At 37.5% G+C, this 27,899-nt stretch overlaps 1 protein-coding gene across 1 annotated transcript in view; it reads right to left on the bottom strand.

Moving 5' to 3' along the window:
* Nucleotides 1-18,829: 18,829 nt before the first annotated feature.
* The window catches only part of VWC2 (von Willebrand factor C domain containing 2), a gene marked incomplete at both ends in the record, with an annotated part of 145,747 nt that continues 136,677 nt past the window's right edge, over nucleotides 18,830-27,899 (bottom strand). Inside the window, one exon of the mRNA XM_080934219.1 lies at nucleotides 18,830-18,981. Coding sequence (XP_080790345.1) covers nucleotides 18,830-18,981 — 152 coding nt within the window. The remainder of the gene's footprint in view (nucleotides 18,982-27,899) is intronic.

Genomic DNA, 27,899 nt, shown 5'->3' with positions numbered 1-27,899 from the left:
AAGTATAATAACGCACTATTATGACAAAATTAAATAATCAGAATTTACAAATATATGGTGTCCTTATTCAATCCAGTACTATATGCATCATCTTTCTGGGTTAATGCTAATGGTTGGCTGCATTTGACACCAGATGACTCCTTTGTTACTGCAGCTTAAAAATTGTTTTAAATGTTCTGTATTGGGCGCTGTTAAGAGATTTTTTTTTCAGGAATTAAACAACACCCATTTTATTTTTACTGTGTCACCTATACTCAGTCCATTCTATTTTATAAGAACATTAATTTAAACTTACAGATTTTGGCTATTTGAACTTGGCCTTTGACAGCTCAAAGCCAGTTTTAAAATACATGTCTTGGGTCTCGTTATTGCACATGTTAGTGGAAGACCTAGTCACAGCAGAACTGTAGCTTTTACTATATAGTTCAGTGTGTTTGGTTTAAATGATCATTCAACACATAGTAGCATAGGCATGTAATCTTAATACTTTGAAGGTAGAGACAGGAAGATCAGAAGTTCAAAGTTCAAGGACAGTTTGGACTATGTGAGATCCTGTCTCAAAAAAAATCTCTTATATTACCTCCTTGATGTTTGAGAATTGAGCTAGCATTGAATGTTCTCATTAGGCTGAAGCACTTTGTCTCCCAATAGTGCTTCTAGGACAAAGAATTAACAAGAATTACAACTTTCAGTTGTTGTACCCCAAAAATTCATGCTGCATGCCAGAAGTTGCTGCTGCCATCTCTAACGTTATCTTCTTTACTCTGGAATGCCACATTGGAATATGATGAGTTGTATAAATGTAATAATTTAAATAGAAGAAAATAAATTACTTTGGAGTCATTTTCCAAAGTTCCTAGTGATCACCTGGTTCTTATTTTCTTCATCGTGTCTCTGAGACACCGGCTGTTTTGCTTTTGACATTTCTTGTCTTAAAACATCAGAGGCTCTAGGTTGGAAACCCCAGACAGTTGGATCTCATTAAGATCCTTTAAGTGATAGCATCTTTCAGTGGCAGGTTGGCTAACAAAGAACTATACTTATTGCTTTGTAGAGACAAAGCTAGCTAGGAAATATTCAATTTTATTTTCCTGTGGACAAGTGCAACCTTAGAACTTTCACACAGAAGAAGACAATTGACCTGTGCTTGTTCTTGGTTAGCTCTAGTGGTAATTACTTCTTTCCTCTGGGCTTTTATCAGCAGCATCAAGATGTTGCTGCTTTATAGCTCATAGAGATTTTCAGATGCCTCCTTTTCTCTGGTAGGTAACACAATGAGTATTACACTATTTGGGTAAAATACAATTTTTCTCTAAATGACTAACATACATCCTGTAACTTCTAGGATCCAAGTCTCCTCCTCTAAAACTTCCTGAATCTATCCCAATTTCTTAAGTATATATTGGGATTGATTCAATATGTTCTTCCAGTCGTCATCCTAGGAAATCAGAGGTAGAGCTGCAGTGGTGGTGGTAAGTCTGGAGAGCATTGTCTTCAGCAGCCATAAGTGGTCTTTAGAGGTACACTCTAGAGTTAAGTTCCCAGTTTATACAGGCAGACTGTCCAACAAAACCTTACAAATGTTAGAGGTCAGAACAAGCAAGAGGTGAGATCAAGAGAGTTCTCTCTAGAAAGATAACCAGAAAACAGACACTAATGATTACCTTCTCCTGTTTCCTATAGTGAAATGATCCATTTGATTCTGTGACATCACAGTTGTTTTAGTCAATTTTGTCTTTGTGTGAAACATCCAGCTATACTAGTATATTCCTAGTCTTAACCCTCTTCATATGCTATAGTTAGGCTTTTATAAAAATTAAAGGTCTATAAATGTAAATCACTGAATAAGACAAAAGTTACTTCTGTTGTAATGCCAGATAAGATGGGCAGTGTTGATTGGTGTTTAAAATGACATCAACATGTGCCAAAAGCCTTGAGCTGTCTCTAAAGGATTTTTGTCACATAGCAGTTTCAGGGAGTTCAGCTTACATCAAAATAATCTCTTCCTGTATATAATACCTTTTCAACTATATGATTAGATATTTACCAATACCTAAAGCTGTTTTTACCAGAATTTAAAGGAAAATAATTATTTTCATTCTGTATTAATCATAGTTACATTAAATATGTAATATGTGTTAATTTGGCAGTATGGAAATAAAACTCTTTAAGTTTGGTTCAGTAATCTTATTTCCTGGCGATCCCACCAAGTACATTTAATAGGTTAAATGGCACCAGGTGCCCCAGAGAATGTAGTGATAAACAAGATTAGCCAAGTGCCATATAAGACAGGGAGAATAAACTTTCCACTTCCACATGGCAGACTGTTCCCGAGCTCATAAACCGACTGTCACGTTTTCAAATGGAATGAATTAATTCAGAACAACCATATACTAAACTGTATGTTTGCATTATTATTGTTTGTATTTTGAGTCTTAAAACAAATGCATTGAAATGTTTATCTCATGTTTGTCTCATATAACAGGATCATGCGTGAGATTTTTTTTTTTGATGCCTTCTGTTTAACCAAATTTCTTCAGTGATATGAATTACTTCCCAAATGTTAGAATCAATAAACTTACTTTGAAAAACTGCAGGAGTAGCCATGAGAAAACATGTTGTTATTCACCTTTCTAGCACTTGTCCCTTTCTTCCCTACCCAGAGCATGACTTTTCCAGAAGCTAGAGGAAAACTTTTCCTGCATACCATGAGGTGAACCAGCCACAGGAGGAGGACAGAGCTGAAATATCAAAATATTGCCCTTGTCAATTGTGAACCCTGGCCTGCCCTGCACTTCCCAAATATTAATTTTATGTAATTCCCTGGGAAATTAATTTTATGTAATCAAGGTAGATTTTTTATTAGAGATAAAACAATCCTAGCTGAGCTGTAAAGCAAACCATGGGAGAGGAGGTTATCAAAGAACCAGCTATCAGCAGTGGTAGTTTTTGTAAAGTCCTATATTTGCCACCATGGATCATTTCCCTTAACATCATGTGCTTTCCCAAGCTATTTGATTTATTGCATTCATGTAGGTTTCATAGCCATAGTATTCCACCTATTCTAGGAAAACTGTGGTGAGTGGTTAAGCATTCTAGTTGTGGAGTGTGTCTGTTGCTTCTAAATTTTTAGTTGTATGTATGTATCACTATAGTTACCTTCTTTTTGATCTTTTTTTAGGATGTTTAATCTTCTCTGCGTCAAATACTCAAAACTGGTAGGCTTTTTATTTCAAATCTTATGGACTCCCCTAAATTATACTGATACCACAAAGAGCAAGCATTTCACTGTATTCTCACTGATTCCATTTTTAACTCTATTTGTTTTTATAGTTAGAAACAGTTCCCTAGATTTTTCATTTCGGAGTAAATAATGCAGTGGCCATGGCTGATGGGAGTTTTTACTGAGTGCTCATATAGTTTCCCATCTCTTTTCACCATTCTGATTTCATAGGATCTAAAGAGGTCAAAATAGTTTAATAATATGCCTGGAATTTCACACAGCAGGTGAGTAATGAAGGCAAGTATCAGCTCTGACATCACACCCCTGCACATTACCCAGAGCCTTGACTTCTCTATCTCAGATGGTGTGTCCTGACCCCCTCCACTCAAGAGGCCTCTCTGCTTCTGTACCCCAGAACAGCTTATGTCCTTCCAGTTTCCAGTGTGTTGGCTTTCCAGGCAGTTGGTTTGCCTTCCATCAGAATAAGAGAAGAAAACACTCTTGGTAACACTTGTATATTATTTTGGATACTGTTATTAACAAACTAACACTGTTAGGGAAGCTGGGAATTAGTATTTCCAGTTGATTCGGAGTAACTTATATGCTAGGTATACTTCTTCATGCTTAAATTGTGATCAGGCAATTTAAGGATTATAATAACACTTAACATTTATCGCTGAAGAAGGCTTGAGACATTGGGGATTGTTTATGGTATAGCAGACATGCTGGTCTTTGTACAATTATTTTGTTAAAGTATATTATCACACCCTATCAGTTTCCTGTTCATTTCTCTTACCATATGCATGCCCTTGCTGATAGTAGTAAATACCTCTGCCAGTCCATGCAGTTTAGGAATGAGGCCACTTCGGGATTTGCCCTACATCCCCAAAGGGAGATTGTGCAACATTTTTAAAGGATGGGAACACAAAGTTTGGAGGGGTGCCGGAGTGAGGATTTAGTGTTACCCAATTGTATTTTGACATTATGTGTTAACAAGAGAGTGCCAACTGGGCACCTGGTGTCTGGAGCTCAGAGTGATAAGTCAACAGAGGAGCAGGTCAGCTGCATGGAGTTAACTAGGACATAACAGGCAATTGTTTATGTATTTTTAAAACTTATACACCTTGGTTTAGATAACAACAAATTGTGTATTCTTAACCAGTTGACAGATGAGTAAGAAAATATTTGGAAAAGTATGCTAGGTGTTTGTTTCTTTCTATGTCTGGTAACATGAACTTGTTTCACCCTGCTTGCAAAACAGAGAAGTAGTTCTTGAGATGGCTGGACTCAGACAACTGTCTCCATACAAGTTGTCCCTGAGATGAGTGGACTCAGACAACTGCTTACAACAGAAACTGTTCAGCAAAGAGAAGTCCCCAGCTCCCCCAGATCCCTCAATTGTGAACTGTATAATATCATAAAACAAGTTTCCTACTGCCAACATACAGTGACACACATTAAATATTTCTATTTCAAAATGGAGGGATGGAACAATATCAAGGAAATGCTAAACCAAAACTAATGGAAAAGACCAAACCCTGCAGCCCCATATTTGGCATCTTAGGCTTATGGTGGAATCAGCTGGGTACCACTGTCTCATGCAGCCTTCCTTCTGCTGCCTAAATTACATATAATCTCTTTCTGGATAAGTTCTACTCTTTGCCTGCATCTCCAGCAAGCCAGGGTCTCCATTGAAAATTGGGCCTTACTCTTTCTGTTAATGTGGTGTTCTCTCAAGCTTCCTTGCAGGGGATTTATAGCAGGCTCAGTGTCCCTTTAAGTTTGACTCTGGAGAGCCATTTCCCCAAGTGGCTATTGTAGAGTAAGGGAACGAAGTGTCCTACTCAGTGCAGACTCTCCCTTTCAAATGGATTTGCGTTTTCATGAGTGGTAATTTAGTGTGTCTAGATAGAGAGGGAGTTCTTGCCTTCAGGGCATCTTTTGAAAAATCTTTCTTGTGAAGACTGTTTCTCTTTAATTGTATGAATGTTCTAATAATCAAAGAAGTTTTCTTCCTACCCACCTTGTCTAAAACTTTAAATCTGGTCATGTCCCTTTCCTTGCCAAAAGTAGTTTATTCGTTAATGTATGTTGATTACATGCAGCCTTACATTATCCTATCTTACTCTTTATATTTATAATCTATCCTATCTTTCTATCATATATTTTTCCTATTTTCATGCCACTGAGTTCAGTCAGTATTTCTTGCATGAACATTGGTAGGGTGTTAATTATTGGAACATAGGAAACTTTCCAGTAGATGTAGCAATGATGAAAATGACCATCGCTATCCTTATAAGGGATATGCAGACAGATAACATCTTGTACAGCCCTGTGTAGATAGCCACAGTTGACGTGATTCCTGAGTGCAATGCCAATGTCATGTCCAGAAGAAATTGTTTCACAGCACTCATCCATATACTTGAGCTATTATATTCTTTCTTTGCTATCTGTGATAATCTTTCCTGAGGCCCAAGAGTAGTGGGAGGTGTGGGTGTCCCATTCATGGGTAAGGACCAGTTATTCTCTGCACATTAACTAGCTCTGGATCTGTGCACATGGTTTTTCATTGTATGCTGTAAGTATTTACATTTCAAATGTTATCACCTTTTCCAGTTGCCCTCTCTCCCATTTCCCCTCTTCATGCTTCTATGTGGATGCTCACCCTACCACACACTTACTCCCACCTCACTACCCTGTCATTCCCCTACACTGTATGAAGTATCAAGACTTCACAGGACCAAGGGCTTCTTCTCTGATTGATACCAATCACGGCCATCCTTTGCTACATACTTGTCTGGAGCCATGGGTCCTTCCATGTGTGCTCTTTGGTTGGTGGTTAAGTCCCTGGGAGCTCTATGGGGTCTGGTTGGTTGATATTGTTGTTACAATATAGGGTTACAAAACCCTTCACCTCCTTTAATCCTTTCTCTAACTCCTCCATTGGGGTCCCCATGCTAAGTTTGAGGTAGGCTGTGAGCATCCACATCTGTATTGGTCAGGATCTGGCAGAGCCTCTCAGGAGACAGCTAGCTATCAGCAAGTGCTTCTTGGCATAGGCAATAGTGCCTGGTTTTGGGGGCTGCATATGGGATGGATCCTCAGATAGGGCAGTTTCTGGATGGCTTTTCCTTAAGTCTCTGCCCCACTCTTTGTCCCTGTATTTCCTTTAGACAGAAACAATTTTGGGTTAAATTTTTGAGAAGAGTGGTTAGCTTTATCCCCCAACTGTTGGCCTTGCCTAACCTCTGGATATGGCCTCTACAAGTTATCCCTCCCCTTTGTTGGGCATTTTAACCAATCTCATCCCTGTTGGGTCCTGGATGACTCTTGCTTTCCTGGCACCTGGGACTTGCTGGAAACTATTCCCATTACCCCATCCCCCATTGCTACACACCTCTGTCATCCCATCTCCTCTCATACCTGATCCTTCTCCCCATTTTCTGCTCCTCCTCCTCTCCTTCTCTCAAGGCCCTCCTATCAACTACCTCCTGTATTTTGTTCCCCCTTCTAAGAAGGACTGAAGGACAAAACAGCAAACAACAAATGGGGAAAAGATCTTTACCAATCCTACATCCAATAGAGGGTTGATATTGAATATATACAAAGAATTTAAGAAGTTAGATTTCAGAGAACCAAATAATCCTATTAAAAATGGATTACAGAGCTAAACAAAGAATTCTCAACTGAGGAATATCAAATGGCCAAGAAACACCTAAAGAAATGTTCAGCATCCTTTGTCAACAGGGAAATGCAAATCAAAACAACCCTGAGATTCCACCTTACACTAGTCAGGATGGCTAAGATAAAAAACTCAGTGACAACAGATGCTGACAATGATGTAGAAAAAGAGGAACACTCCTCCATTTTTGGTGGGGTTGCAAGATGGTACAACCACTCTGGAAATCAGTCTGGCAGTTCCTTAGAAAATTGGACATAGTACTACCTGAGGACCCAGATATACCACACCTGGATATATACTCAACACACACTCCAACATATAACAAGGACACATGCTCCACTATGTTCATAGCAGCCTTATTTATAATAGGCAGAAGTTTGAAAGAACCTATATGTTCTTCTTTTTTCTTTTTCATTTTGTGTCTTTTTAAACAACTTTATTTTAAAAAGCAGAGATAAAATTACAGATTTTAAAAAGCATTTTTGTATAAAATATATGAACATATTTTTGTCAGTACTTGATTTTTTTAAGGGTTGATAGTATGCATTGAAATCTTACCACGTGCTCCACTGAGATCTCTCTGCCCCCTGGTTAGTTGAAATCCCTTCTCACCCGGTTCTCACCAGTCCTGTGTTGTCTGGGTCTCTGCCTTTCCTGGTGGTGGATGCCTGAAGACCCAGTTATTTCACTTCTGGGCATTTACCACAGAGATGCTCCAAAACACAACAAAGACACATGCACCACAATGTTCATAGCAGCTCTATTTATAATAGCCAGAAGCTGGAAAGAACCCAGATGTCCTTCAGTAGATGAATGGATACAAAAATTGTGGTACATTTACACAACGGAGTACTACTCAGCTATTAGAAACAATGACTTAACGAAATTCTTAAGAAAATGGATGCATCTAGAGAATATCATCCTGAGTGAGATAATCCAGTCACAAAAGAACAGACATAATATGCAGTCACTGATAATGGGATACTAACCCCAGAAAGCTCTGAACACCCCAGAAACAACTCACAGACTGTGTGAAGCTCAGAAAAAAAAAAGGAATATATTTTAACTAAAATAGAACTGTATCACATCCCCCTTTTCTCCCTACAGCCCTTCCTAGTCTCTCTCCTATCCCCTCATATTAATAGCCTCTTTTCCTATATTATTGTTACATAGCTCTTAGCTCTTGAACTATTAATGATTTAAGGTCTAGGTGTATCCCACTCTGAGAGGGTGCTCTATACTTACTGTTTTTCCTAAGGAGGACTGAGGCTCCCACTTTTTGGCCTTTTCTTGCTTTTTTTAAACTTCATATGATCTGTGAGTTTTTCCTTGGGTATTCAGAGCTTTCTGGGGCTAGTGTCCAATTATTAGTGACTGCATATTATGTCTGTTCTTTTGTGACTGGGTTACCTCACTCAGGATGATATTCTCTAGATCCATCCATTTGCTTAGGAATTTCATAAAAGTATTGTTTCTAATAGCCGAGTAATATTTCATTGTGTAAATGTACTACACTTTCTGTATCCACTCATCTACTGAAGGATACCAGATGTTCTTCAACAGAGGACGTATATATTGTGACTCATTTCAGAAAGAGGCAGAAGTGCTTCCATGTTCTTTATGTCTGTGGACTCTGATAACAGCCTTCTCTTTTTCCTTCATATTTGTAATTTGTTTCAATTTTCAGCACACAGTAAGTGTTGTCGTGATGTTGTTGTTGAGCTGGGGTTTAGCGAGACTGCCATTAGGCTTTGTCTGTATCCTGCCAGTGCTATAAAATGAATCTTTCTTTGTGACTCAGGGTATGGCCATTGCTTGTAATTTCCACATGTGCTCATGAAACATGAATATCCTGTGATTTTTCAGGAAGAGTTACATGCCCCTTAAGTCAGATTTGTGTTTCTCAGGCCTTTATATACTATGGTTATTTTTTAATTTGTAGTTTCATTAGTTAGATATGAAAGTGTCCTATATGGGGCATACTTATCTTATAAACCTCCTGTGGTAATTTATGCTCTATAGTTTAATATTTATATTTTGAAAGAAATCATAGCCAAGGATGTTTGAATCAAATGAAAACTGGAAGAGTTCACCACCAGTAGAAATCCACTAGAAGCAATATCAAAGATGATTCTTTCAGAAGAGAAAGCCGTTTGCAGTGTCAGTAGAAGGAAAAAGTTCTAGCAGGATGATAGAAGTGGTCTTGTTGATAAACAAACACCCAAAGAAAGCACAACATAGTAGGTCTGCCAAGATGGATGGGGTCTAAATGTGCCCATTGACAAATCTATTGACCTGAGCTCAATCGTGGGGAACTGACATGGTAGTAATAGGAACTGACTTCTATAAGCTCTTCTCTCACCTTCACACATATACTGTACATATATACATACATACATATATATATATATATATATATATATATAAACAAAAATAGGTGGGGCCAGGAAGGTTGCCCAGTGGTTATTTCTCAGCACTTACTTCTCTATCGGGACCTAGACTACGTTCTTAGCAGCCACTTGTTAGCACACAACAACCTGTAATAGTATTCTCTGTGCATTTGATGCTCTTTTCTTCATCTGAGAGCACAAGTTACAAACATTGTGCACAGACAAACATGCATGTAAAACACCCACATACATAAAGGATAAAAGGAAGAATGACTTAAAATATACAGAACCACCACACATAAGAAGACTGTGCCTATGGACGAGGTGAGTGGAGATGACTACTCTGACTGTCTTGCCAATAAATGTTCATTTTACGTCACTCTCGGCTGTTGGACACCAGTGCTGTCTGGGTCTAGGATTCTGTATCAGACTTCTTTTGCGTTAATATGCTAACAGTGCTTACCTGACTTTAAAATTCCATGCTCTCTTTTGATATAAGCAGCTGACATCATTATTTCATCTTTGTAAATCTGTTTCTTGAAATTTTTAGAATTTTCAACTTACTTTCATAGTTTAAAGACTGTTAGGCATTATGGTCTGTTTCTACCTCTGTGTTTCAGCTGCCTATGTTCACCTTATGCATGGCAGTCACAGGTTGCCTTTTGTGGCTCTCCCTTTGCCCTGATGGCAGATTCACCATTCTGTTAAGCTCTGAATAATATGCAGTCATTAATTTTACTCATTAAATTTAGTCAGTTTTCAAAATTCTTACTAGACTATTTTAGATTTTGCCAGGTAGTTTATGCGTCTAACCTACTGCTAAAATTCCCAGTATTGCCCTGTAGCCTTTGAATACAACACATTTATTTTACATTCCAGGTATAGTTATTCTCAGGCAGTCCTGTGGCTCTTTTCCCATTCTTCCTTATTTCTGCTGCTAGGTGCATATTGACTCAAAGGCCTGAGCACACATTTGGCCATGATAACATGTGAGATGTCCTTCAGCAATCCATGGAGTCAAGTTTAGATTTGAGACAATACCATCTCCTTGAAGATGAGAGGCCAAGCCTCAAAAACTTTGGGCCCACTGTGAGCCATGTGTTTTGTAATTATATTTCTGTTGATATCGCAGTAATTCTGAGGTGACTGTTGAAGGGAAACCTAGATGAGCTTCAGCTCACTTGTGCACCGTGCAGCTGTAGGAGGTCATCGAAGTCCCATCTTTTCTGTACCTTGACCATAATTTGAAACTTTTACCCTATGAAGTATCAAAATGTTTTTTCTTAAGGCTCTCAGCATATAATTCCAAGCATGAAGCATGCTCAGGGCAAAAATACAGAGAATGCCACATTTCATTCCTTTGAACCAATAACTTTGTCCCTGTGCTTTGAATTTTCCAGTTACTTTGAGAAATGCCAATTGTATATATAGATTTTCTCGTTGTCCTCTGCAGGATGATTACTTTTAACTTACTTTATCTTCCAATTCAGGTATGTGAAGTTCTTTATTTTGAGTGTGTGTGTGTCTGTGTGTGTGTGTGTGTGTGTGTGTGTGTGTGTATGTGTGTGTGTGTGTGTGTGTGTGTGTGTGTGTTGAAATCCAGTCTCCTATAGTCAAGATTGGCTTCAAACTCTCTATATAGCCAAGATCAGACTTGAACTCCTAACCCACCCTTTCCACCCTCTGAGTACTGGGATCAGAAACAGGTACCATTACACCAGGGTCTTTTCATTTATATTTAAAAGCATTTAACATAGACTCTCAAAAATCCATAATAGAAATATAGTTAAATGAAAGTAGTTTGAGTTTCAGAGATCTACTTATTGTTTTACATATATGATATATATTATATACTGTTAGCATCTACTTCTGGATCTATGCTTAATGTTCACACCATTTACTTTTAGAAATGACAGTCAAGACACATTGCCACATTCATATACCAGATTTGCTTGTAGTATAGATATTCTTCACTGTAAGTCCTTACTAAAATGTGTAGAACAGTATGATGCATATCCGAGGCAACACTGAGGAGAGTATTTAAATATTTTATAAATAATGATATTTGAGACATTGGAATATTTAATGGTACTTTTTATTAACATCGTTTGAAGTATTTTAACAGATTGAAAAACATTTTAAAAGAGACTACCTGGAGGTGCAAAATGCAGTTTAATAAATATTGTGTAAATCCGTTTTTAACATATATAGGCATCTAACAACATATACACTGTAGGCCTGATGATATAAATTTATCTCCATGTAAAGTTCTAGTAATACAAAAACATTACCTGGCAGACACAACATAAGAATGGGTAAAAAATAAGATAGTATGTAAATCATATTTACGTTTACTGAATTAGAATCCCTAAAACTTTTGAATCCCAGTCTTCTCATACTTTCACTTACATAGCTAATGAACACTCATGTATAACTTGTGCTTTATAATGCCATCCGCCTTGTTCTGTGTCTGAAATATTCATTTGATGCTCTCAAGAGCTGATGCTCTCTTATCTCAGAGAAGAAGATGAAGACTGAGTTACAAAGAGGTAGGTCAAGTGCACTTGGTGATAGACCAGATCACATTCCCCAGCAAACATTATGAAGAATCTTCTAGCAGTGATCCAGCCTTGTTTCTGGAAATACTGATTCCATAAATATGGAGCAAGGCCAAGGCCAAGGATGAGTTTCCTTATACCTTCAAAGGCTTGTCTGCTTGCTGAGTCCCAACCCCATCCGGCAAAGCAGGCTTTCTTTTGTGTACTAAAGGGGTTCATTATATATGAACAGTTTTGAGTTTCACAAGTGATTCTTGTCAATGGTTTACAGGTTTTTAACACATCTCTTAGTACATGTACTGCTCTAAATTTTAACATCTTAGATTCTTAAAGTAGCCATTTGCTTTGATTTTCCAGTCATATAATGATGTGTCCCTTCAGCTGTCATTACACGATTAGTTACAAAACTAATTACTAACATTATATGTGAGTGTACAAAAAACCTATTGTATATTTTAAGACATTGAGTCTTGGCTTAAACAGAAATTCAATTCTGTTTCTAATTTAAGGGTTATATGCATATATATGTGAATTTTTAGATATACCAATTGGTTATACTTAAATATAACTTAGAAAATACATAATACGTAAAGTTGTCTTTTTATATCAACTACTGTTATTGAAACCATACCTATTTTAAAGTAGGAATACATTCCTGGGTCAGAAATTAAAAAAAAAAAAGACATGTGGGCATGGCTGGGGAGGCGTGGACCCTTGTTAATATTTTGATTGAGATGATATTTTTATCATTCTTTCTGTTTTATGACTAATAGATTTAAAACCACAAGCCTGTCAGTGTGTAACATGGGCAGACCACTTTTGAATGTGTTTATAGTAAAGTTTCAGGAGACTGAATGAAAACAAAGTAAGACATAATGAATAGGCACTTTGCTTTCCTGAGCCTTTGCTGCTATGTCATGTCTACCTCCCAAGTTCACTTCTAGCTACAAAACTAGGCACCCAACACACTGTTTTTAAATGGTCAATAGTGATGCTGATGCAAGGTGTTGGCCTGAGTGTAAAAGCTAAGAATGGCATTGGTATAACCCCTTATTTGCATGACTTACAGCCTGCAGGGAGCATGCTGGAGTAAGGGGTCTGTGGTCCCAAAGAGTACATGCCGGTCGGTCACTACCCTGGCCTGATGGCCTCAGAACACAAAGTGCATCATTACCTGTGGAATGAAGTGAAAGACTGACTTTCACTCAGGAGAAATGCTGATTGGAGGATGCTCTAGCCCTTCCTTGATTGACCGTGCCTCTTGAGTACAGTGCATATTGGGCTTTGACCTCAGTAATATCATGGAAACTTAATGTCTTTCTCTTAGGATAGTTGATGATACCAAACGCTAGAATTTAAAGTTTGAAAATGTAGTATTTTCTATACATTGTCATCTAATAGGTAATATTTTTCCTCATTAGCTAATATATACTAACTTATGTTAATATATGCTCATTAAGATTTGAGTGTGAAATGACCCCCATAGTGCAGCATTTGTTGATTATTTTGTGGTACACAATGAATGCTTCCTAGACATACTTTGGAAGCTGATGAAAACTTTAAAGGCAAGTCCTGAGGAAGAGTATGTTCCCCAGGGACATGCTTGTGGCTATTAGACCTTATTTCTGGACACTTCCTTTTATTTCTTCCTGATGCCAGAGGTGAGAACCTGCCCAACCATAAGCTTTGGCCACATTGATGTATTGCTGAGCTACGTGGAGCCAAGCAACCATGAGATGAAACATCTAAAACTGTAAGCAAAGGTAAATATCTCATCTTTTATACTGTTTGTGTCAGGTATCTTTCACAGCAGGGTCAATAATCACCAGTACAGAAAGGGTTATAATATGTGGTCATATTTTATAAACTCAGTACAAGAATTACAAACAAAACCATAAAAGTCTACTATTGTTTGAAAATCCACTTTAATATGACATGTATATACAGTTTAATTAGAAATTAAACTATGTGGCAAGTAGAAAGGGGGTGCCATTTACACTTGGGGACAGACCCTTAACTCACAAGCGTCAGGACTCTGCAGCTGAGTTAGGAGGGTGAGTGCTGTCCTTTTCCTCCTGTGCTGCTTGGGAGTGCGATGAAAGAGCACTTTGATGTGCTTTCTAGAAGTCGTTGTCTGACCGTGGATAAGAAGGTTTTGTGCCATTGTGTCTGGTGTAATGTGGACTTGGATTCCTGCCTACTCATTCACTAGGTTGAACCTTCAGCATTTCTCCAAATTCCTGAATGTCCTGAATGGAGGCAGTGCCAGCCACTTTTGTAGGTATTGTGAGTTTAAATAAGGTAATCCAAATAACCCCAGAGACAAGTAAAAATAGAAGTGCATTTAGTTTACAATAAATACAAAAATGAACACTGTCATAAATATATCTAGAAACAAAGTCAAATATAAATCTCAGAAATTGAAGAAAAGCAGTAAATGTTAGTGAGTAAATAAAATACTATTAAGTATTAAATAAAACTGGGAAGTGTTTCTACTTCCTGGATTCTAACTAAAATGGGACGTACTTACAATTATTTTAAATTAACAGACTACAACAATACCTTGATAAATAATGTTAGGTGTGTTTGGATTGTATTTGATATTACTGTGCCTATATTATGGGTTTTATGTCCTTGTTAGAGTTTCACAGGTATGCATTCCATACATCATCAGCTGCCAATAGGCCAAACACTTGGAGCACAGCTTCATTTAAGTTTTCATTACTGAATCTTTGAGTGAACATTCTCATCCTGATTGATGGTATCACGTAGAAGTCGATGGAATTTATTGAGTTACTGATTAGGCATTTAAAAGTAGGGTATTTTTTCCAACTTGTTTTTGTGGTAAAACAAAACCAGTAAATGCTGTACAAATAGAGTTTGACATTGTGGTGAAGTATCAACAGCCATCACCTACAAACCCTTTTCCAGCATGATTGGAGCTTCTAGATCTCTACTTATACAGCTTGGTTCACGGATACCAGCTTCCTAGAAGCCGACTGCATTGCTCACATTACACATACACATACATGGAGTATGCAGATATTCTCATAGTCCTAAAATAAGGTCTAGGATGTGAAAATTTTAATAAAAATGATATAAACAAGGAAATACCAAAACTGTAAACTTGATTACCTTTATTATAAGTACCACTATGTTTTCATTAGAAGTTTCCTTCAGTATTAGAACTTTTACATCAAAGTAATGTGCCCTGATGTGCATCAGAACTGGCCATTGATTGTCACTTCCAACCTCAACCATCACAACAGTGAGGGATTTGAGCTGTGGGAGGTCATAGCGTGGATATGTGAAATATACTACAAGTCTGGAAACAAAACAAAACAACAACCAGGTAAGAAGACAAGAGTCAGAACTTTGGTTTGATGCACTGTTTGAGCTAGTGTTTGATCCACAGATGTAGTGGACTGTATGTGATTCAGTGAAGTGAATTTAACATTGCGTAGGTGATGTTTGCAGAAGTGATTATCTCATAATGTGAATGAAAAGTATTTATAAATAAGAGCAAAGCACAAAAACTAACTGTTCGCTATGAACAAACTTCTTTTTCCATGCTAGACTTGATTGAACTGGGGCTTTCTGAACGAGGGACAATTTCTTTACCATTGAGGTACATTGTCCTCATTAAATGATATACATATGTATGTAGTGGTGATGGAGATAAACACCAAGGTTCTTGTGCATGCTGGTCAAGCACACTTCCACTTTGCCATCAGAATCTGGGCTTATGATATAATTTTAAAGCATGTGTAAAAATAACACCAAATTAGTGGCATAATAGGGACTTGGGATGGCAGTACTATTAAGGACATTAGAATCCTCCTTGAAGCAGCATTTCTTTTTCACAAACTCCTACAGGTGTCTAAATGAGACAGGGTGAGTCCCTAGCTAACAGCTGACAGGTTCCCAGATGTGTTAACTGGGGACCGAGTTTATATCCAATGTTGGGATTGGGGGCGGGAGGTGCCGACATCCACTTCCTTGCCCTTAGATGGGATTCAAAACCTACCTGGAGACTTATGCACTGATGCCCCCTCCCTGAAAAGAATAAGTAGAAACTCTCATGCTCACTTCTGCTGCTTGGATTCTGGTTTCCTTTCTTCAGAACTCGAACCATGTTGTCTGTGTCGGGTGCTGCAGACTGACCTTTCCTCAGAGGTCCTGTCATGTTGTGTCCTATCCATTCATAACTTTTCCAGTAAACTCTTTACTCCCAGAAATCCATTTTAGTCTCCCTTTGAGGCCTTTCAGTACTGAAACAGCATAAAGAACCATACTTAGAACCCCATGAAAAGGGTCTGGGTGCCCAGTATAACCAACAGAACTGTGTCCTCCCTTAGCCCCAGGCTGTTTTTGAAGACCAATCTTCTGAGAGAGGTTGGCTGCTGTGCTGTGCAATTTAGGATCCTTCAAACAACCAAAAGAAAACAAGATCCCTGTTTAGAAAACTAAAACCCCGAATGGAAGAAGCTGGTTTTGCATGAGGAGGTGATGTCAGTAGTTTCTGATCTCCCCAAGGTAGAAAGAACCAGGAATACGACGAACAGATACTGTAAGAATATATTCATTCCACAGTAAGTGACCGCACCGAGCATCTTCTCTCAGACACTTATGAGGAAAAGAGTGCAGAACAGGTCTACCAAGAACCTCAGATCACAGAAGGTACTGCCAAAGTCTGTTATTAGTCAGACTTGTCTATACTCCTGGTACTGTCCAGGATCTTGATGAAAGGACATGTGTATTACCCTTCCTCCTCACAGTATTTTAGTGGAAAACAAAGTCTTAAGAAATCTAAAAGTTTCTCTTGCCTATTAAAACAAATTTAATAGATCATTAGTATTAGTTAAATCATTCTTTATGTTTATAATTTTGTTTTATGTGTACTTAAATATTAAATAGTCTATATTTAAAATAATAGATGTTTTTTAACAATCCTTATTTGAAATTGTGCATTTCTATGCTTTAAACAATATGAAAATTAAACATATCTCATCATTTAAAATTAAAACAAAGAATAGGAAATTTGTGAATTTTTGACATTAAGAGTATTTTAGACATTGTATCTATACAATGCTAAAGAAGCAAAGAGGAGAGGTACTTAAGCATAATGTATTAAACTTTAAAACATGTGAGAATTAAACTCTTGGCATACTTTATCAGACTAGTCAATGGTACTGTGAATATTCAAATATAGAAATTAATATAGTCACTGTGTGACTCCACCTGAGACATGTGAGTTCCCTGTAGGCCAGACACTCTGAACTCTACATTTTTACAGTGTCGCAGCAAACCTGTTCCGGGACCCCAGTGCATCTGGTGATGCTTGTTTCATTTAGGTATGAAGCAAGGCTTTTGAAATTACTGTTCCCACCTCTCCCTACAAAAATATGGAAAAGCACTGAAGAATGACCCAAAGGAAATTACCTCTCTTTGTAAAATTACATTCTTTCTGGAGCTACTCTGTGGCTCTCATAGGCAGTTAAACATAGGTTGGTATTTTAAAAACACGTTTATACAACTCATTTGTAAGCACAACTTCCTTCTTAACTTAAGTTGCTAATAATCATGAAGTACTCACAAAGCAAGCCTACTAAAATTTTGGAGATTTGTAGCATTTAAAAAATAAGTATAGTTGGATTGTGAGGTTCAAATAATGAGATAAGTTGAACTCATATGCCCCACGTTATTATGCAGTGAAAATTAACTAGCTTATGTTGCATTGTTTGGAACTTCAGCACAGACTTCTGTCTACATGGGGAAAAAAGCTGTCTATCCAAAACAGCTTTCTAGATCTGATGTGCAGGGAAACAGTTTCCATCAAAAGTAATAATAGTAGTTTCATTACTTAGGGTTTGCAGTGCAGAGAACCTGGATCTTCCACATTTGTGTTAGGTGTGGTGTGAGTTATATTAATGCAGTCACAGCCACTGTGCTCCAGCACCCAGAAGAGTGCCCGAGACAGTGTGGGTCCCCTGGTTTACATCAAGAATGCCATCCCCCAGACAGCACTGTGCTCATTCCTTGAAGAATAAGATTTGTTGACATTCTCATAGCATTTGTGTTTTTTTCCCACTGCAATAATGTGAGAGCCCACTTGCCATTCTGTACAAATTCTGTTATCAAGAAAAATAAGAAAACTGGGCCTCATTCCCTGCAGTTGTAACTCCCCATGTCTCATGTGGAGAAAAGAGGCAACTTTTTTTTTTTTTTTTTTTTTTTTTTTTTTTTTTTTTTTTTTTTTATAACACTCCCGCTTCATGGGCACTAACATATATCCCAGCCTTCCTCTTGCTCAGGGAATGAAAACGTACGGTGGATTTATGGACTCAGAGGAGAATGAAAATGTATTTTCTAAAAATTTGTACACCTACCTAATGATGAAGAATGAACTAATAAAAGAAATGGGTTATTAAAAATAAGCCTATTTGTGTAAATTATATTGTGTAGATACATAGCGTTAGTTAAGTAGCATTTGAACAGGATTTTGATATAAAGCAGCCATAATTTTCTCTACTCTCTTATGAAGTAGAGCATTCCATGTGCAGGTGTAAGAGATTCCTGGAAGCATCAGCACCCTCTTGTGATGCAATGAAGGCTAACAAAGATATACAGGTACACAGTAAGGACGGTTGACAACAGCATTTTTAATATATAAGACTCTAATAGAGGGATTATAGAAACACATTTAATATATAATAGTGAACTTTAGTGTACTTACTGTGAAAATAGCACATTTATTTAGAGAAGGGAGTATGCCCGAAGTTCTTACTGATGTTTTGAAATACATCCATGTCTGTCTCTTGCTGTAATTGTTACCAAGAAAAACAAAAGTACCAACCATTTTCCTGGACTCCTTATCCAAAGTCTTCTGTTTTTGATTGATATTTCTCAGAGTCATCTAGAATGTCACATTAGTAAAATATTCTAGAAAAACATGAGAGTTTCTGTACTGTGAAGTCTACATTTGCCTGCACTCGTGTCTCGTACACATGGCTTGCCGTTCAATTCTCCACGTGCCCTCCTCATAAGTACAGTGGCATATGGTGCACTCGTCAGTCTTCACCTCTCGACCAGCTGGGATGACAGCAGTTTCTGCGAAGCAGTTTGGACCTGAAATACAGAGAGATATTTGATACAATTGTGTGCATAAATGTTTAATGTTTACAGTTAGGTAATTAGCCCTATACTGCATTTCATTCACCCTCTTATGAAGGACAGTTAGAAAACCATAACAAGAAACACAAAGAACAATAACTTTTTTTCTGAAATGAAACAAATATTACTTAAAATTTTAGGACTAAAGCATTACTATATTTCTAAGTGGTCTATTTCATTAGGGGGCTATTTTAGAAGCCAAGTCTAATCATTAGATTTATTTAATGTTAAACAATTATATAAAGAGGACCACCAACCAGTAGCTTCTGAAAACTAAGCTGACTCTTGATGCAGTTTTAACAGAAAAGTTAAACAAGCAAACTGTCATTCTACCACTGTCCCATATTCCAAAACCAGGTGTTAGAGTTTTCAGCATTTCTGTTCATCAGCTGGCTGCAAGCATCAACCCCAGAGTTATTGATTCCTTATGTTTAGGGGGTCAATGAAGTAAGTTTATAGGTGATGATAATGCTTTCCTGTTGACCACAGAGCAACAACCCCAGGGTAGTATAACCTTAAAGTTATGTTTACATTACCTTCAGATGGTTACTTGGGACAGAGATGGCTCCCTACATAAAAGTGCTTGCAACAAGAGCCTTATGACCTGAGTTAAATTTGCCAAACTAAAAAACAAAATGGACTCCAGGAAGTTTCCATCTGATCTTCACAGTGATTACACATGTATTCACATTGATTCACATGTGCTCACACAACACACACAGTATTTTTATTATCACTAGCTTTATTTTATGACACATATACCTACAAATGTGAAACCTACAAATACCCTCTAAAGTTGAAATATTAGATGATATTGGAACCTAAATAGAAGTTCCCAACACTGAAAATCAATTTTTCAGAAACCTCGCTCCTCAGATTTCTTTGCTTCTGTAATCTTTGAGAACATCACCAAAAACACAAATATGTTTAGTGATGGTGTGTGAGGACATCACCGGTAGGAAAAGAATTCATTAGAAATTTAAAACCCAACAGATACTCACAATAAACATTGGCCCTTTTCTATTACATTAATATTTCTGAGGGAACAAGTCACATTTCTTTGCTGGCTATTTTTCTAAGTATTATATTTTGAGTCAGCCCACCCACACTCACCCATACCCTCACATGTACACGTGAATACATGTGACACCTCCTCCTTTGCCTTTTTCTGGTCTTCTGCTTAGATACTGTCTATTTTGTTCCTGTCCTTTCTTACTTTTACTTTATTATTCTTCCTCTTACCTCAAAGATTCAGCAATTACCCCTTTGGAATGATGGCCAATTATAGATTCAGCTTTATTGTCTCTCTTAAGTTCCAGTCTTTTATTTCTGACTGGAGGGGGTGGGAGGGACAGCTGCTGTATTGCCTTCTTGAGAGCAGATGGTCTTGCTTCAAACAGACATATACATTCTTTCTTGCTCAAGTACACTATACCTCTCTACATATACCCTGCACAAGCCTCTTTCCACTGTTAGAGATGAATGATCAGAGAGCAATGGGACCATATGTGGACTTAACTCAGAAATGTGTTCTTACCTGGTTACACAGTTACCTCCTTTGCCAGATATACTATGAAGTTGTGTTAGTTTCAAACTGCCTTTCACATCACCTTCTTTCTACTTATCATCTTCCTTCACAGAATTTAACTTAAAGGTATGATCTCCTTCCAGTTCATTCTAGTGTCTGTGTGACTTGCATAGAAGACATACTGCAATTGTTATCAACACCTGTATTCTGAGAGTGTTCCTCAGAGGTCTCATCTTCAAAGAAATATGGCACTGCTGTTTAATATGTGGCCTTAGACTAAATAATGTAATTGCTTTGTACCATGCAAATCTATACCAGCTTCGCTTATAGAAAGGGGAAAATAATATGCCGTGGAGTCACACTATGTGCTGTATGTATGTCTTCTTAGTTATTCTGAAAATGACCTTCTTACTTGAATTGCTTTCTTTGCTGGCATTACTAGTCCTTCTTGGGCTATTATGATTAATAGCCTTTTTTGTTATTTTTATGTTATTCAGATTTTGGATTTTTTAATGTTGTTTTTTTCAACTCAGCATAATTTTACTCTTTGTAATGCCCAAAATCTGGCTGTTGGATTGCCTGAGCCTCACAGTTATTTTAATGTAATTTCTCATTTATCCCACTACTGGAGGACTTTAAAGAAAAGCATAAAGAAATTATTTGTTTGTTATTCCTTCACAAAAAGTATGTTTTTATTTTCATTTTCTTTAAAGTCTTATCTGTGCAGGTGAAGCCATAACAGAACATAGGAACTATTCTCTTCTTAATGGTCTCTATGAGTGCCTTCATCACTGTGTTCTCAGATCTTCTGTGCTAATGGACATTATGAAATTGGTTCCCAATCTGCCACCGGGAACAGTGGAGATCTAGGGACGTAACCTGGTGAGACTGTGCTGCTGCAAGTAGCCAGGACACAGAGAGCTCTGGGCCGAGCGCGCTGAAAGCGTGTTCCCCCACCCCCGATTGGTTCAGGGGAACAGGAACTCTACCTTAGGGACTCGATTTCCACCCAGAAGGCTCCTGTGTGCAGACCAAATGCTCAGGCCCTCTGCCACAAAGAACAGCAGAGATCCAGGGAAGCAGATCTGGTAAGACTGTGCTGCAAGTAGCCTGGGCTCAGAAATGTCTGGGCCAAGCTCAGAAAGCACATCCTCCCACCCCCCATTGGTCCAGGGAAACAGTAACTATGCCATAGGGACTCATTTTCCACCTGGAGGGCTCATGCCTGCAAGACCAAATGCCCAGGCCCTCTGCCAACTGGAACAGAGGAGATCAAGAAACACAGGCAAGGTACACAGGAGAGATGAGAACTAATCACTAAAACAAAACCACGTATAATTACAGACAACAAGATGGCAAGAGGAAAGCAAAAGAACTTACCCAATGGAAACCAAGACAACCTGGCAACATCAGAACCCAGCTCTCCCATCACAGCAAACAGTGGGATGCCAAACACTCCAGAAATAGAAGCTTTTAAAGAGGAAACAAGAAAAACACTCAAAGAAATCAAAGAACTAGAAGAAAACAGAACCAAAGAGATGAAGGAATTGAAGAAGGAATTTAAAATGGAAATGGAAACAATAAAGAAAACACTAAAAGAGACAACCCTGGAGGTAGAAAACCTAAAAAAGAAATTAGTAGTCACAGAAGCAAGCATCTCCAAGAGACTCCAAGAGATGGAAGAGAGAATCTCAGGGGCCGAAGACAACATGGAAAACATAGAGAAAACAGTCAAAGAAGATACAAAAGCCAAAAGCTCCTAATCCAAAATGTCCAGGAGATCCAGGACACAATGAGAAGACCAAACCTAAGGATAATAGGAATAAAAGAGGGAGAAAAATAACAGCTAAGAGGCACAGTAAATATCTTCAACAAAATCCTAGAAGAAAACTTCCCTACCCTTAATGAGATGACAATGAGCATGAATGAAGCCTACAGAACTCCAAATAGAGTCGACCAGAAAAGAAATACCTCCTGACACATACTAGTCAAAACACCAAGTGACCAAACCAAAGAAAGAATACTAAAAGTACTAAGGGGAAAAGGTCAGGTAACATATAAAGGCAGACCAATCAAAATCACACCTGACATCACAACAGAGATTATGAAAGCTAGAAGATCCTGGACAGATATCATGCAGACACTAAGAGAAGAAAAATGTCAGCCCAAGCTGCTATACCCAGCAAAACTCTCAATCACTATAGATGGAGAGACAAAGATATTCCAAAACAAAAATAAATTTACACACTATCTGACCACAAACCCAGTGCTACAAGGAATTATAGGTGGAAAACCCAATAAAGGAGGGAAACTATATCCTAGTAAAAACAAGAAAACTCCTAAGCAAGAAAACCAAAAGAAGAAAGACACACAGGCATAATTCTACTTCTAAAAGCAAAAATATCAGGAAACAGCATCCACTATTCCTTAATATCTGTTAACATAAATGGACTCAGTTCCCCAATAAAAAGATATAGGCTATCAGACTGGATACATAAACAGAATCCAAAATTTTGCTGCAAACAGTAAACTCATCTCAGAGACAAAGGAAGACACCATCTCAGAGTAAAAGGTTGGGAAAAAATCTTCCAAGCAAACAGCCCAAGAAGCAAGCTGGAGTGCCCATTCTAATATCGAATAAAGTAGATTTTCAACCAAAAGTTATCACAAAAGATAATGAAGGACACTTTTTACTCATTACAGGGAAAATTTGTCAGGAGGAAATCTCAATCCTTAACATACATGCTTCAAACAAAAGAACACCCATATTCATAAAAGAAACCCCACTAAAGCTCAAAAATACATTGCACCCCACACAATAATAGTGGGAGACCTCAACACCCAACTCCCATCAGTGGACAGATCATGGAAACAGAAGCTGAACAAAGATGCAGTGAAACTAAAAAGAATACACCTTCTTCTCAACACCTCGCAGCACCTTCTCCAAAATTGAGCATATAATCAGTCACAAAATGAGCCTAAATAGATATAAGAAGATTGAAATACTCCAATGCTTGTGATCAGATCACCATGGTTTCAGGCTGGTCTTTAATAACAACAAAGACAACAAAAAGCCCACATACACATTGAAACTAAACAATGCTCTATTAAACTATAGCATGCTCAAAGAAGAAATAAGAAAGAAATAAAGGATTTTATAGAATTTAATGAAAATGAAAACACAATATACCCAAATCTATGGAATGCAATGAAAGCAGCACTGAGAGGAAAACTTATAGCTCTGAGTGCTTCCAAAAAGAAACTGGAGAGAGCATACACTAGCAACTGGACAGCACAGTTGAAACCTCTAGAACAAAAGGAAGCAGATACACCCAAGAGAATTAGGTGGCTAGAAATAATAAAACTCAGAGCAGAAATTTACCAAATAGAAACAAAAAGAACCATTCAAATATCAACAAAACCAAGAGCTGGTTTTTTGAGAAAATTAACAAGATTGATAAACCCTTAGCAAGACTAAATAGAGGGCAAAGAGAAAGTATCCAAATTAACAAAATCAGAAAGGAAAGTGGCGACATAACAACTGAAACTGAGGAAATTCAAGAAATCATCAGATCCTACTACAAAAGCCTATACTAAACACAGCTGGAAAATCTGGAGGAAATGGATGAATTCCTAGACAGATACCAGATACTGAAGTTAAACCAGGACCAGGTAAACCATCTAAATAATCCCATAACATCTAAAGAAATAGAAGTAGTCATCAAAAGCCTTCCAACCAAAAAAGCCGAGGTCCAGATGGGTTCAGTGCCGAATTCTATTAGACATTTATTGACGACCTGATACTAATACTCTCCAAACTATTCCACAAAATAGAGTCAGATGGAACACTACCTAACTCATTTTTCAAGGCCAGAATTACTCTAGTTGCTAAACCACACAAAGACCCTACAAGGAAAGAGAACTACAGACCAATCCCACTTACGAACATTGATGCAAAAATACTGAACAAAATCCTTGCAAACCAAATCCAAGAACACATCTAAATGATCATTCAACATGATCAAGTAGGCTTTACCCCTGGGATGAAGGGATGGATTAATATACAGAAATCCACCAACGTAATACACCATATAAACAAACGAAAGAAAAAAACCACATGCTCGTCTCACTGGATGCTGGGAATGCATTTGACAAAATTCAACACACCTTCATGCTAAAAGTCTTGGAAAGAACAGGAATCTAAGGCCCATACCTAAACATAATAAAATCAACAACAGCAAACCAATAGCCAACATCAAAATTAATGGTGAGAAACTTGAAGCAATCCCACTAAAACCAGGGACTGGACAAGGCTGCCCAATCTCCCTGTACCTATTCAGCATAGTACTGGAAGTCCTGGCCAGAAGAATTAGACAGCAAAAGGAAATCAAAGGGATACAAATTGGAAAGGAAGATGTAAAAACATCACTGTTTGCAGATGACATGATAGTGTCAGTAAGTGATCACAAAAATTCTACCAGAGAATCTCTACAGCTGATAAATCAATTCAGCAAAGTGTCCGGACATAAAATTAACTCAAATAAATCAGTAGCTTTCCTCTACTCAAAGGACAACATGCTGTGAAAGAAATTAGGGGAAAGATACCCTTCAGAATAGTGCCCAAAACAATATGAAATACCTTGGTGTGACTCTAACTAGGCAAGTGAAGGACCTGTATGACAATAACTTCAAATCTCTAAAGAAGGAAATTGAGGAAGATCTAAGAAAATGGAACAATCTGCCATGCTCATGGGTTGGAAGGATCAACACTGTAAAAATGACCATACAACCAAAAGCAATTTACAGATTCAATGAAATCCCCCATCAAAATTCCAACCCAATTCTTCAGACAGATGGAAAGAGCAATGTGCAAATTTATCTGGAATCACAAAAGACCTAGAATATCAAAATCTATCCTCAACAACAAGAAAACATCTGCGGGAATCACTATCCCTGACCTCAAGCTATATTACAAGGCAATCTTGTTAAAAGCTGCATGGTACTGGTACAGAGATAGGCACGTGGATCAATGGAATAGAATAGAAGATCCAGAAATGAACCCTCACGTATATATTCACTTGATTTTTGACGAAGGAGCTCTAAACATTCAATGGAAAAAAGGACAGCCTCCTCAAAAAATGGTGTTGGTTCAACTGTCACTCAGCATGCAGAAGAATAAAAATAGACCCTTTCTTATCTCCCTGTACAAATCTCAAGTGCAAATGGTTGAAAGATCTCCATATTAAACCAGGCACACTGAAACTATTAGAAGAGAAATTAGGGAAAACTTTTGAATACATAGGCACAGGAGAAAATTTCCTGAACAGAACACCAATGGCTCATGCTCTAAGGTCAAAATATTGACAAATGGGACATAATGAGATTGCAAAGTTTCTGTAAGGCTAAGGACAGTGTCAAGAAAACAAAACGGCAGCCAACAGAGTGGGAAAATATCTTTACCAACCCCACATCTGATAGAGGCCTAATATCCAAGGTATACAAAGAACTCAAGAAGTTAGACACCAGAGAATCAAACAACCCTATTAAAAAATGAAGTACAGAGCTAAATAAAAAGTTCTCAATTGAGGAATATAGAATGGCTGAGCAGGATCTAAGGAAGTGCTCGACATCATTAGCCATCAGGGAAATGCAAATCAAAACAACCCTGTGATTCCACCTCATACCAATCATAATGGCTAAGATCAAAAATTCCTATGAGAACAGATGCTGGGGAGGATGTGGAGAAAGAGAAACACTGCTCTACTGTTGGTGGGGTTGTAAACTAGTACAACCACTCTGGAAATCAGTCTGTTGGTTCCTCAGCGCACTGGATATAGTACTACCTGAAGACCCAGTTATTCTACGTCTTGGCATATTCCCCAGAGACACCCCAATATACAACAAAGGCACATGCATCACAATGTTTATAGTAGCCCTATTTATAATAGCCAGAAGCTGGAAAGAACCCAGATGTCCTTCAATAGATGAATGGATACAAAAATTTTGGTATATTTACACAATGGAGTACTACTCAGCTATCAGAAACAATGACTTTATGAAATTCTTAAGAAAATGGATGCATGTAGAGAATACCATACTGAGTGTGGTAATTCATTCACAAAAGAACAGACATAATATGCAGTCACTGATAATTGGATACTAATCCCAGAAAGCTCTAAACACCCCAGAAACAACTTACAGACTATATGAAGTTCAAGAAAAACAAAGGCCAAAAAAATGAAAAATTATTTTGCTTAATATTTACACACCAAGAAAACTTTGAGTATTTCCAGGTTACCTCTTGTTTTACTTGTACTTTATGCTTGTTGTAACTTGTAAGATTATAAGGCATACTAACAAACATTTAAAAAAATCAAGTACTGACAAAAATGTATTCATATACTGTTATGCAAATATGCTTTTAAAATCTGTACATTTATCTCATTTTTTTAAAATAAAGTTGTTTAATTAAAAAAAAAAAAGAAATTGGTTTCCCTGACAATACAATGCATCTGCATTTGAGGGATCTTTTAATCTTATGTTTCAGGTGAGGAAGAAACAGAAATTATTGGGAACTTATTAGTGAAAGAAATATACATTTAAAAAAGCAAAAGGTCCCTTGCATAGTTTATAAAATTAATTAAGAATATACAAACCTAATGGAAGTAACAATTTATATTGTTTCATATAGGAAGGTTTTCCTTTCAAACCCTTATAAATAGAGGACTAAACCATTTTTCTTTTCTCCCTTTCATTGTTAAATACATTGCTAAAGAAAATAAAACTGACTCTGGGTTTCCTGGAGGCTCAATTTCAGGATGCAGTATAAAATTCAGAATCCAAAAACATTTGAGGTGCCAGATGTCTATCTCTAAGGGTTGTGATAACAAGCAAACAAACAAACAAATTATTCTTTCTAAGAACTCTGGTAATATGCTTTATTAAGTTTTGAGAGTCATTTCATGGTGACTAGCATCTTTAGCTTACCTACTTAGAGAATTACTCAGATTGCATATCTCAGGATACCACCGGGGTGTGCACTGTTCCCACAGTGTGTTCTTGAAGCAATGTAGATGCACCGTACAGTTCAGATATACTGCATTGATTCCAACTGCTTTGTTATTTTGTCTTTTTTTTTTTTTTTTTTTTTTTTTTTTTTTTCAGAGCTGAGGACCGAACCCAGGGCCTCGCGCTTGCTAGGCAAGCGCTCTACCACTGAGCTAAATCCCCAACCCCGATTCCAACTGCTTTGGTTTGACAATGGCTTGAATATGTTTCTCAAAGGTATTTGAAATATGGTTCTCAGTATGGTAGAAGTAAGAGGTGAAACTTTTAACAGGAAATT

Source organism: Micromys minutus (assembly GCF_963924665.1).
Source record: "Micromys minutus genome assembly, chromosome: 1".
Classification (NCBI taxonomy): Eukaryota; Metazoa; Chordata; class Mammalia; order Rodentia; family Muridae; genus Micromys; species Micromys minutus.
The sequence above is the reverse complement of the archived record's forward strand: the minus strand, read 5'-3'. Positions and strand labels throughout refer to the sequence as shown.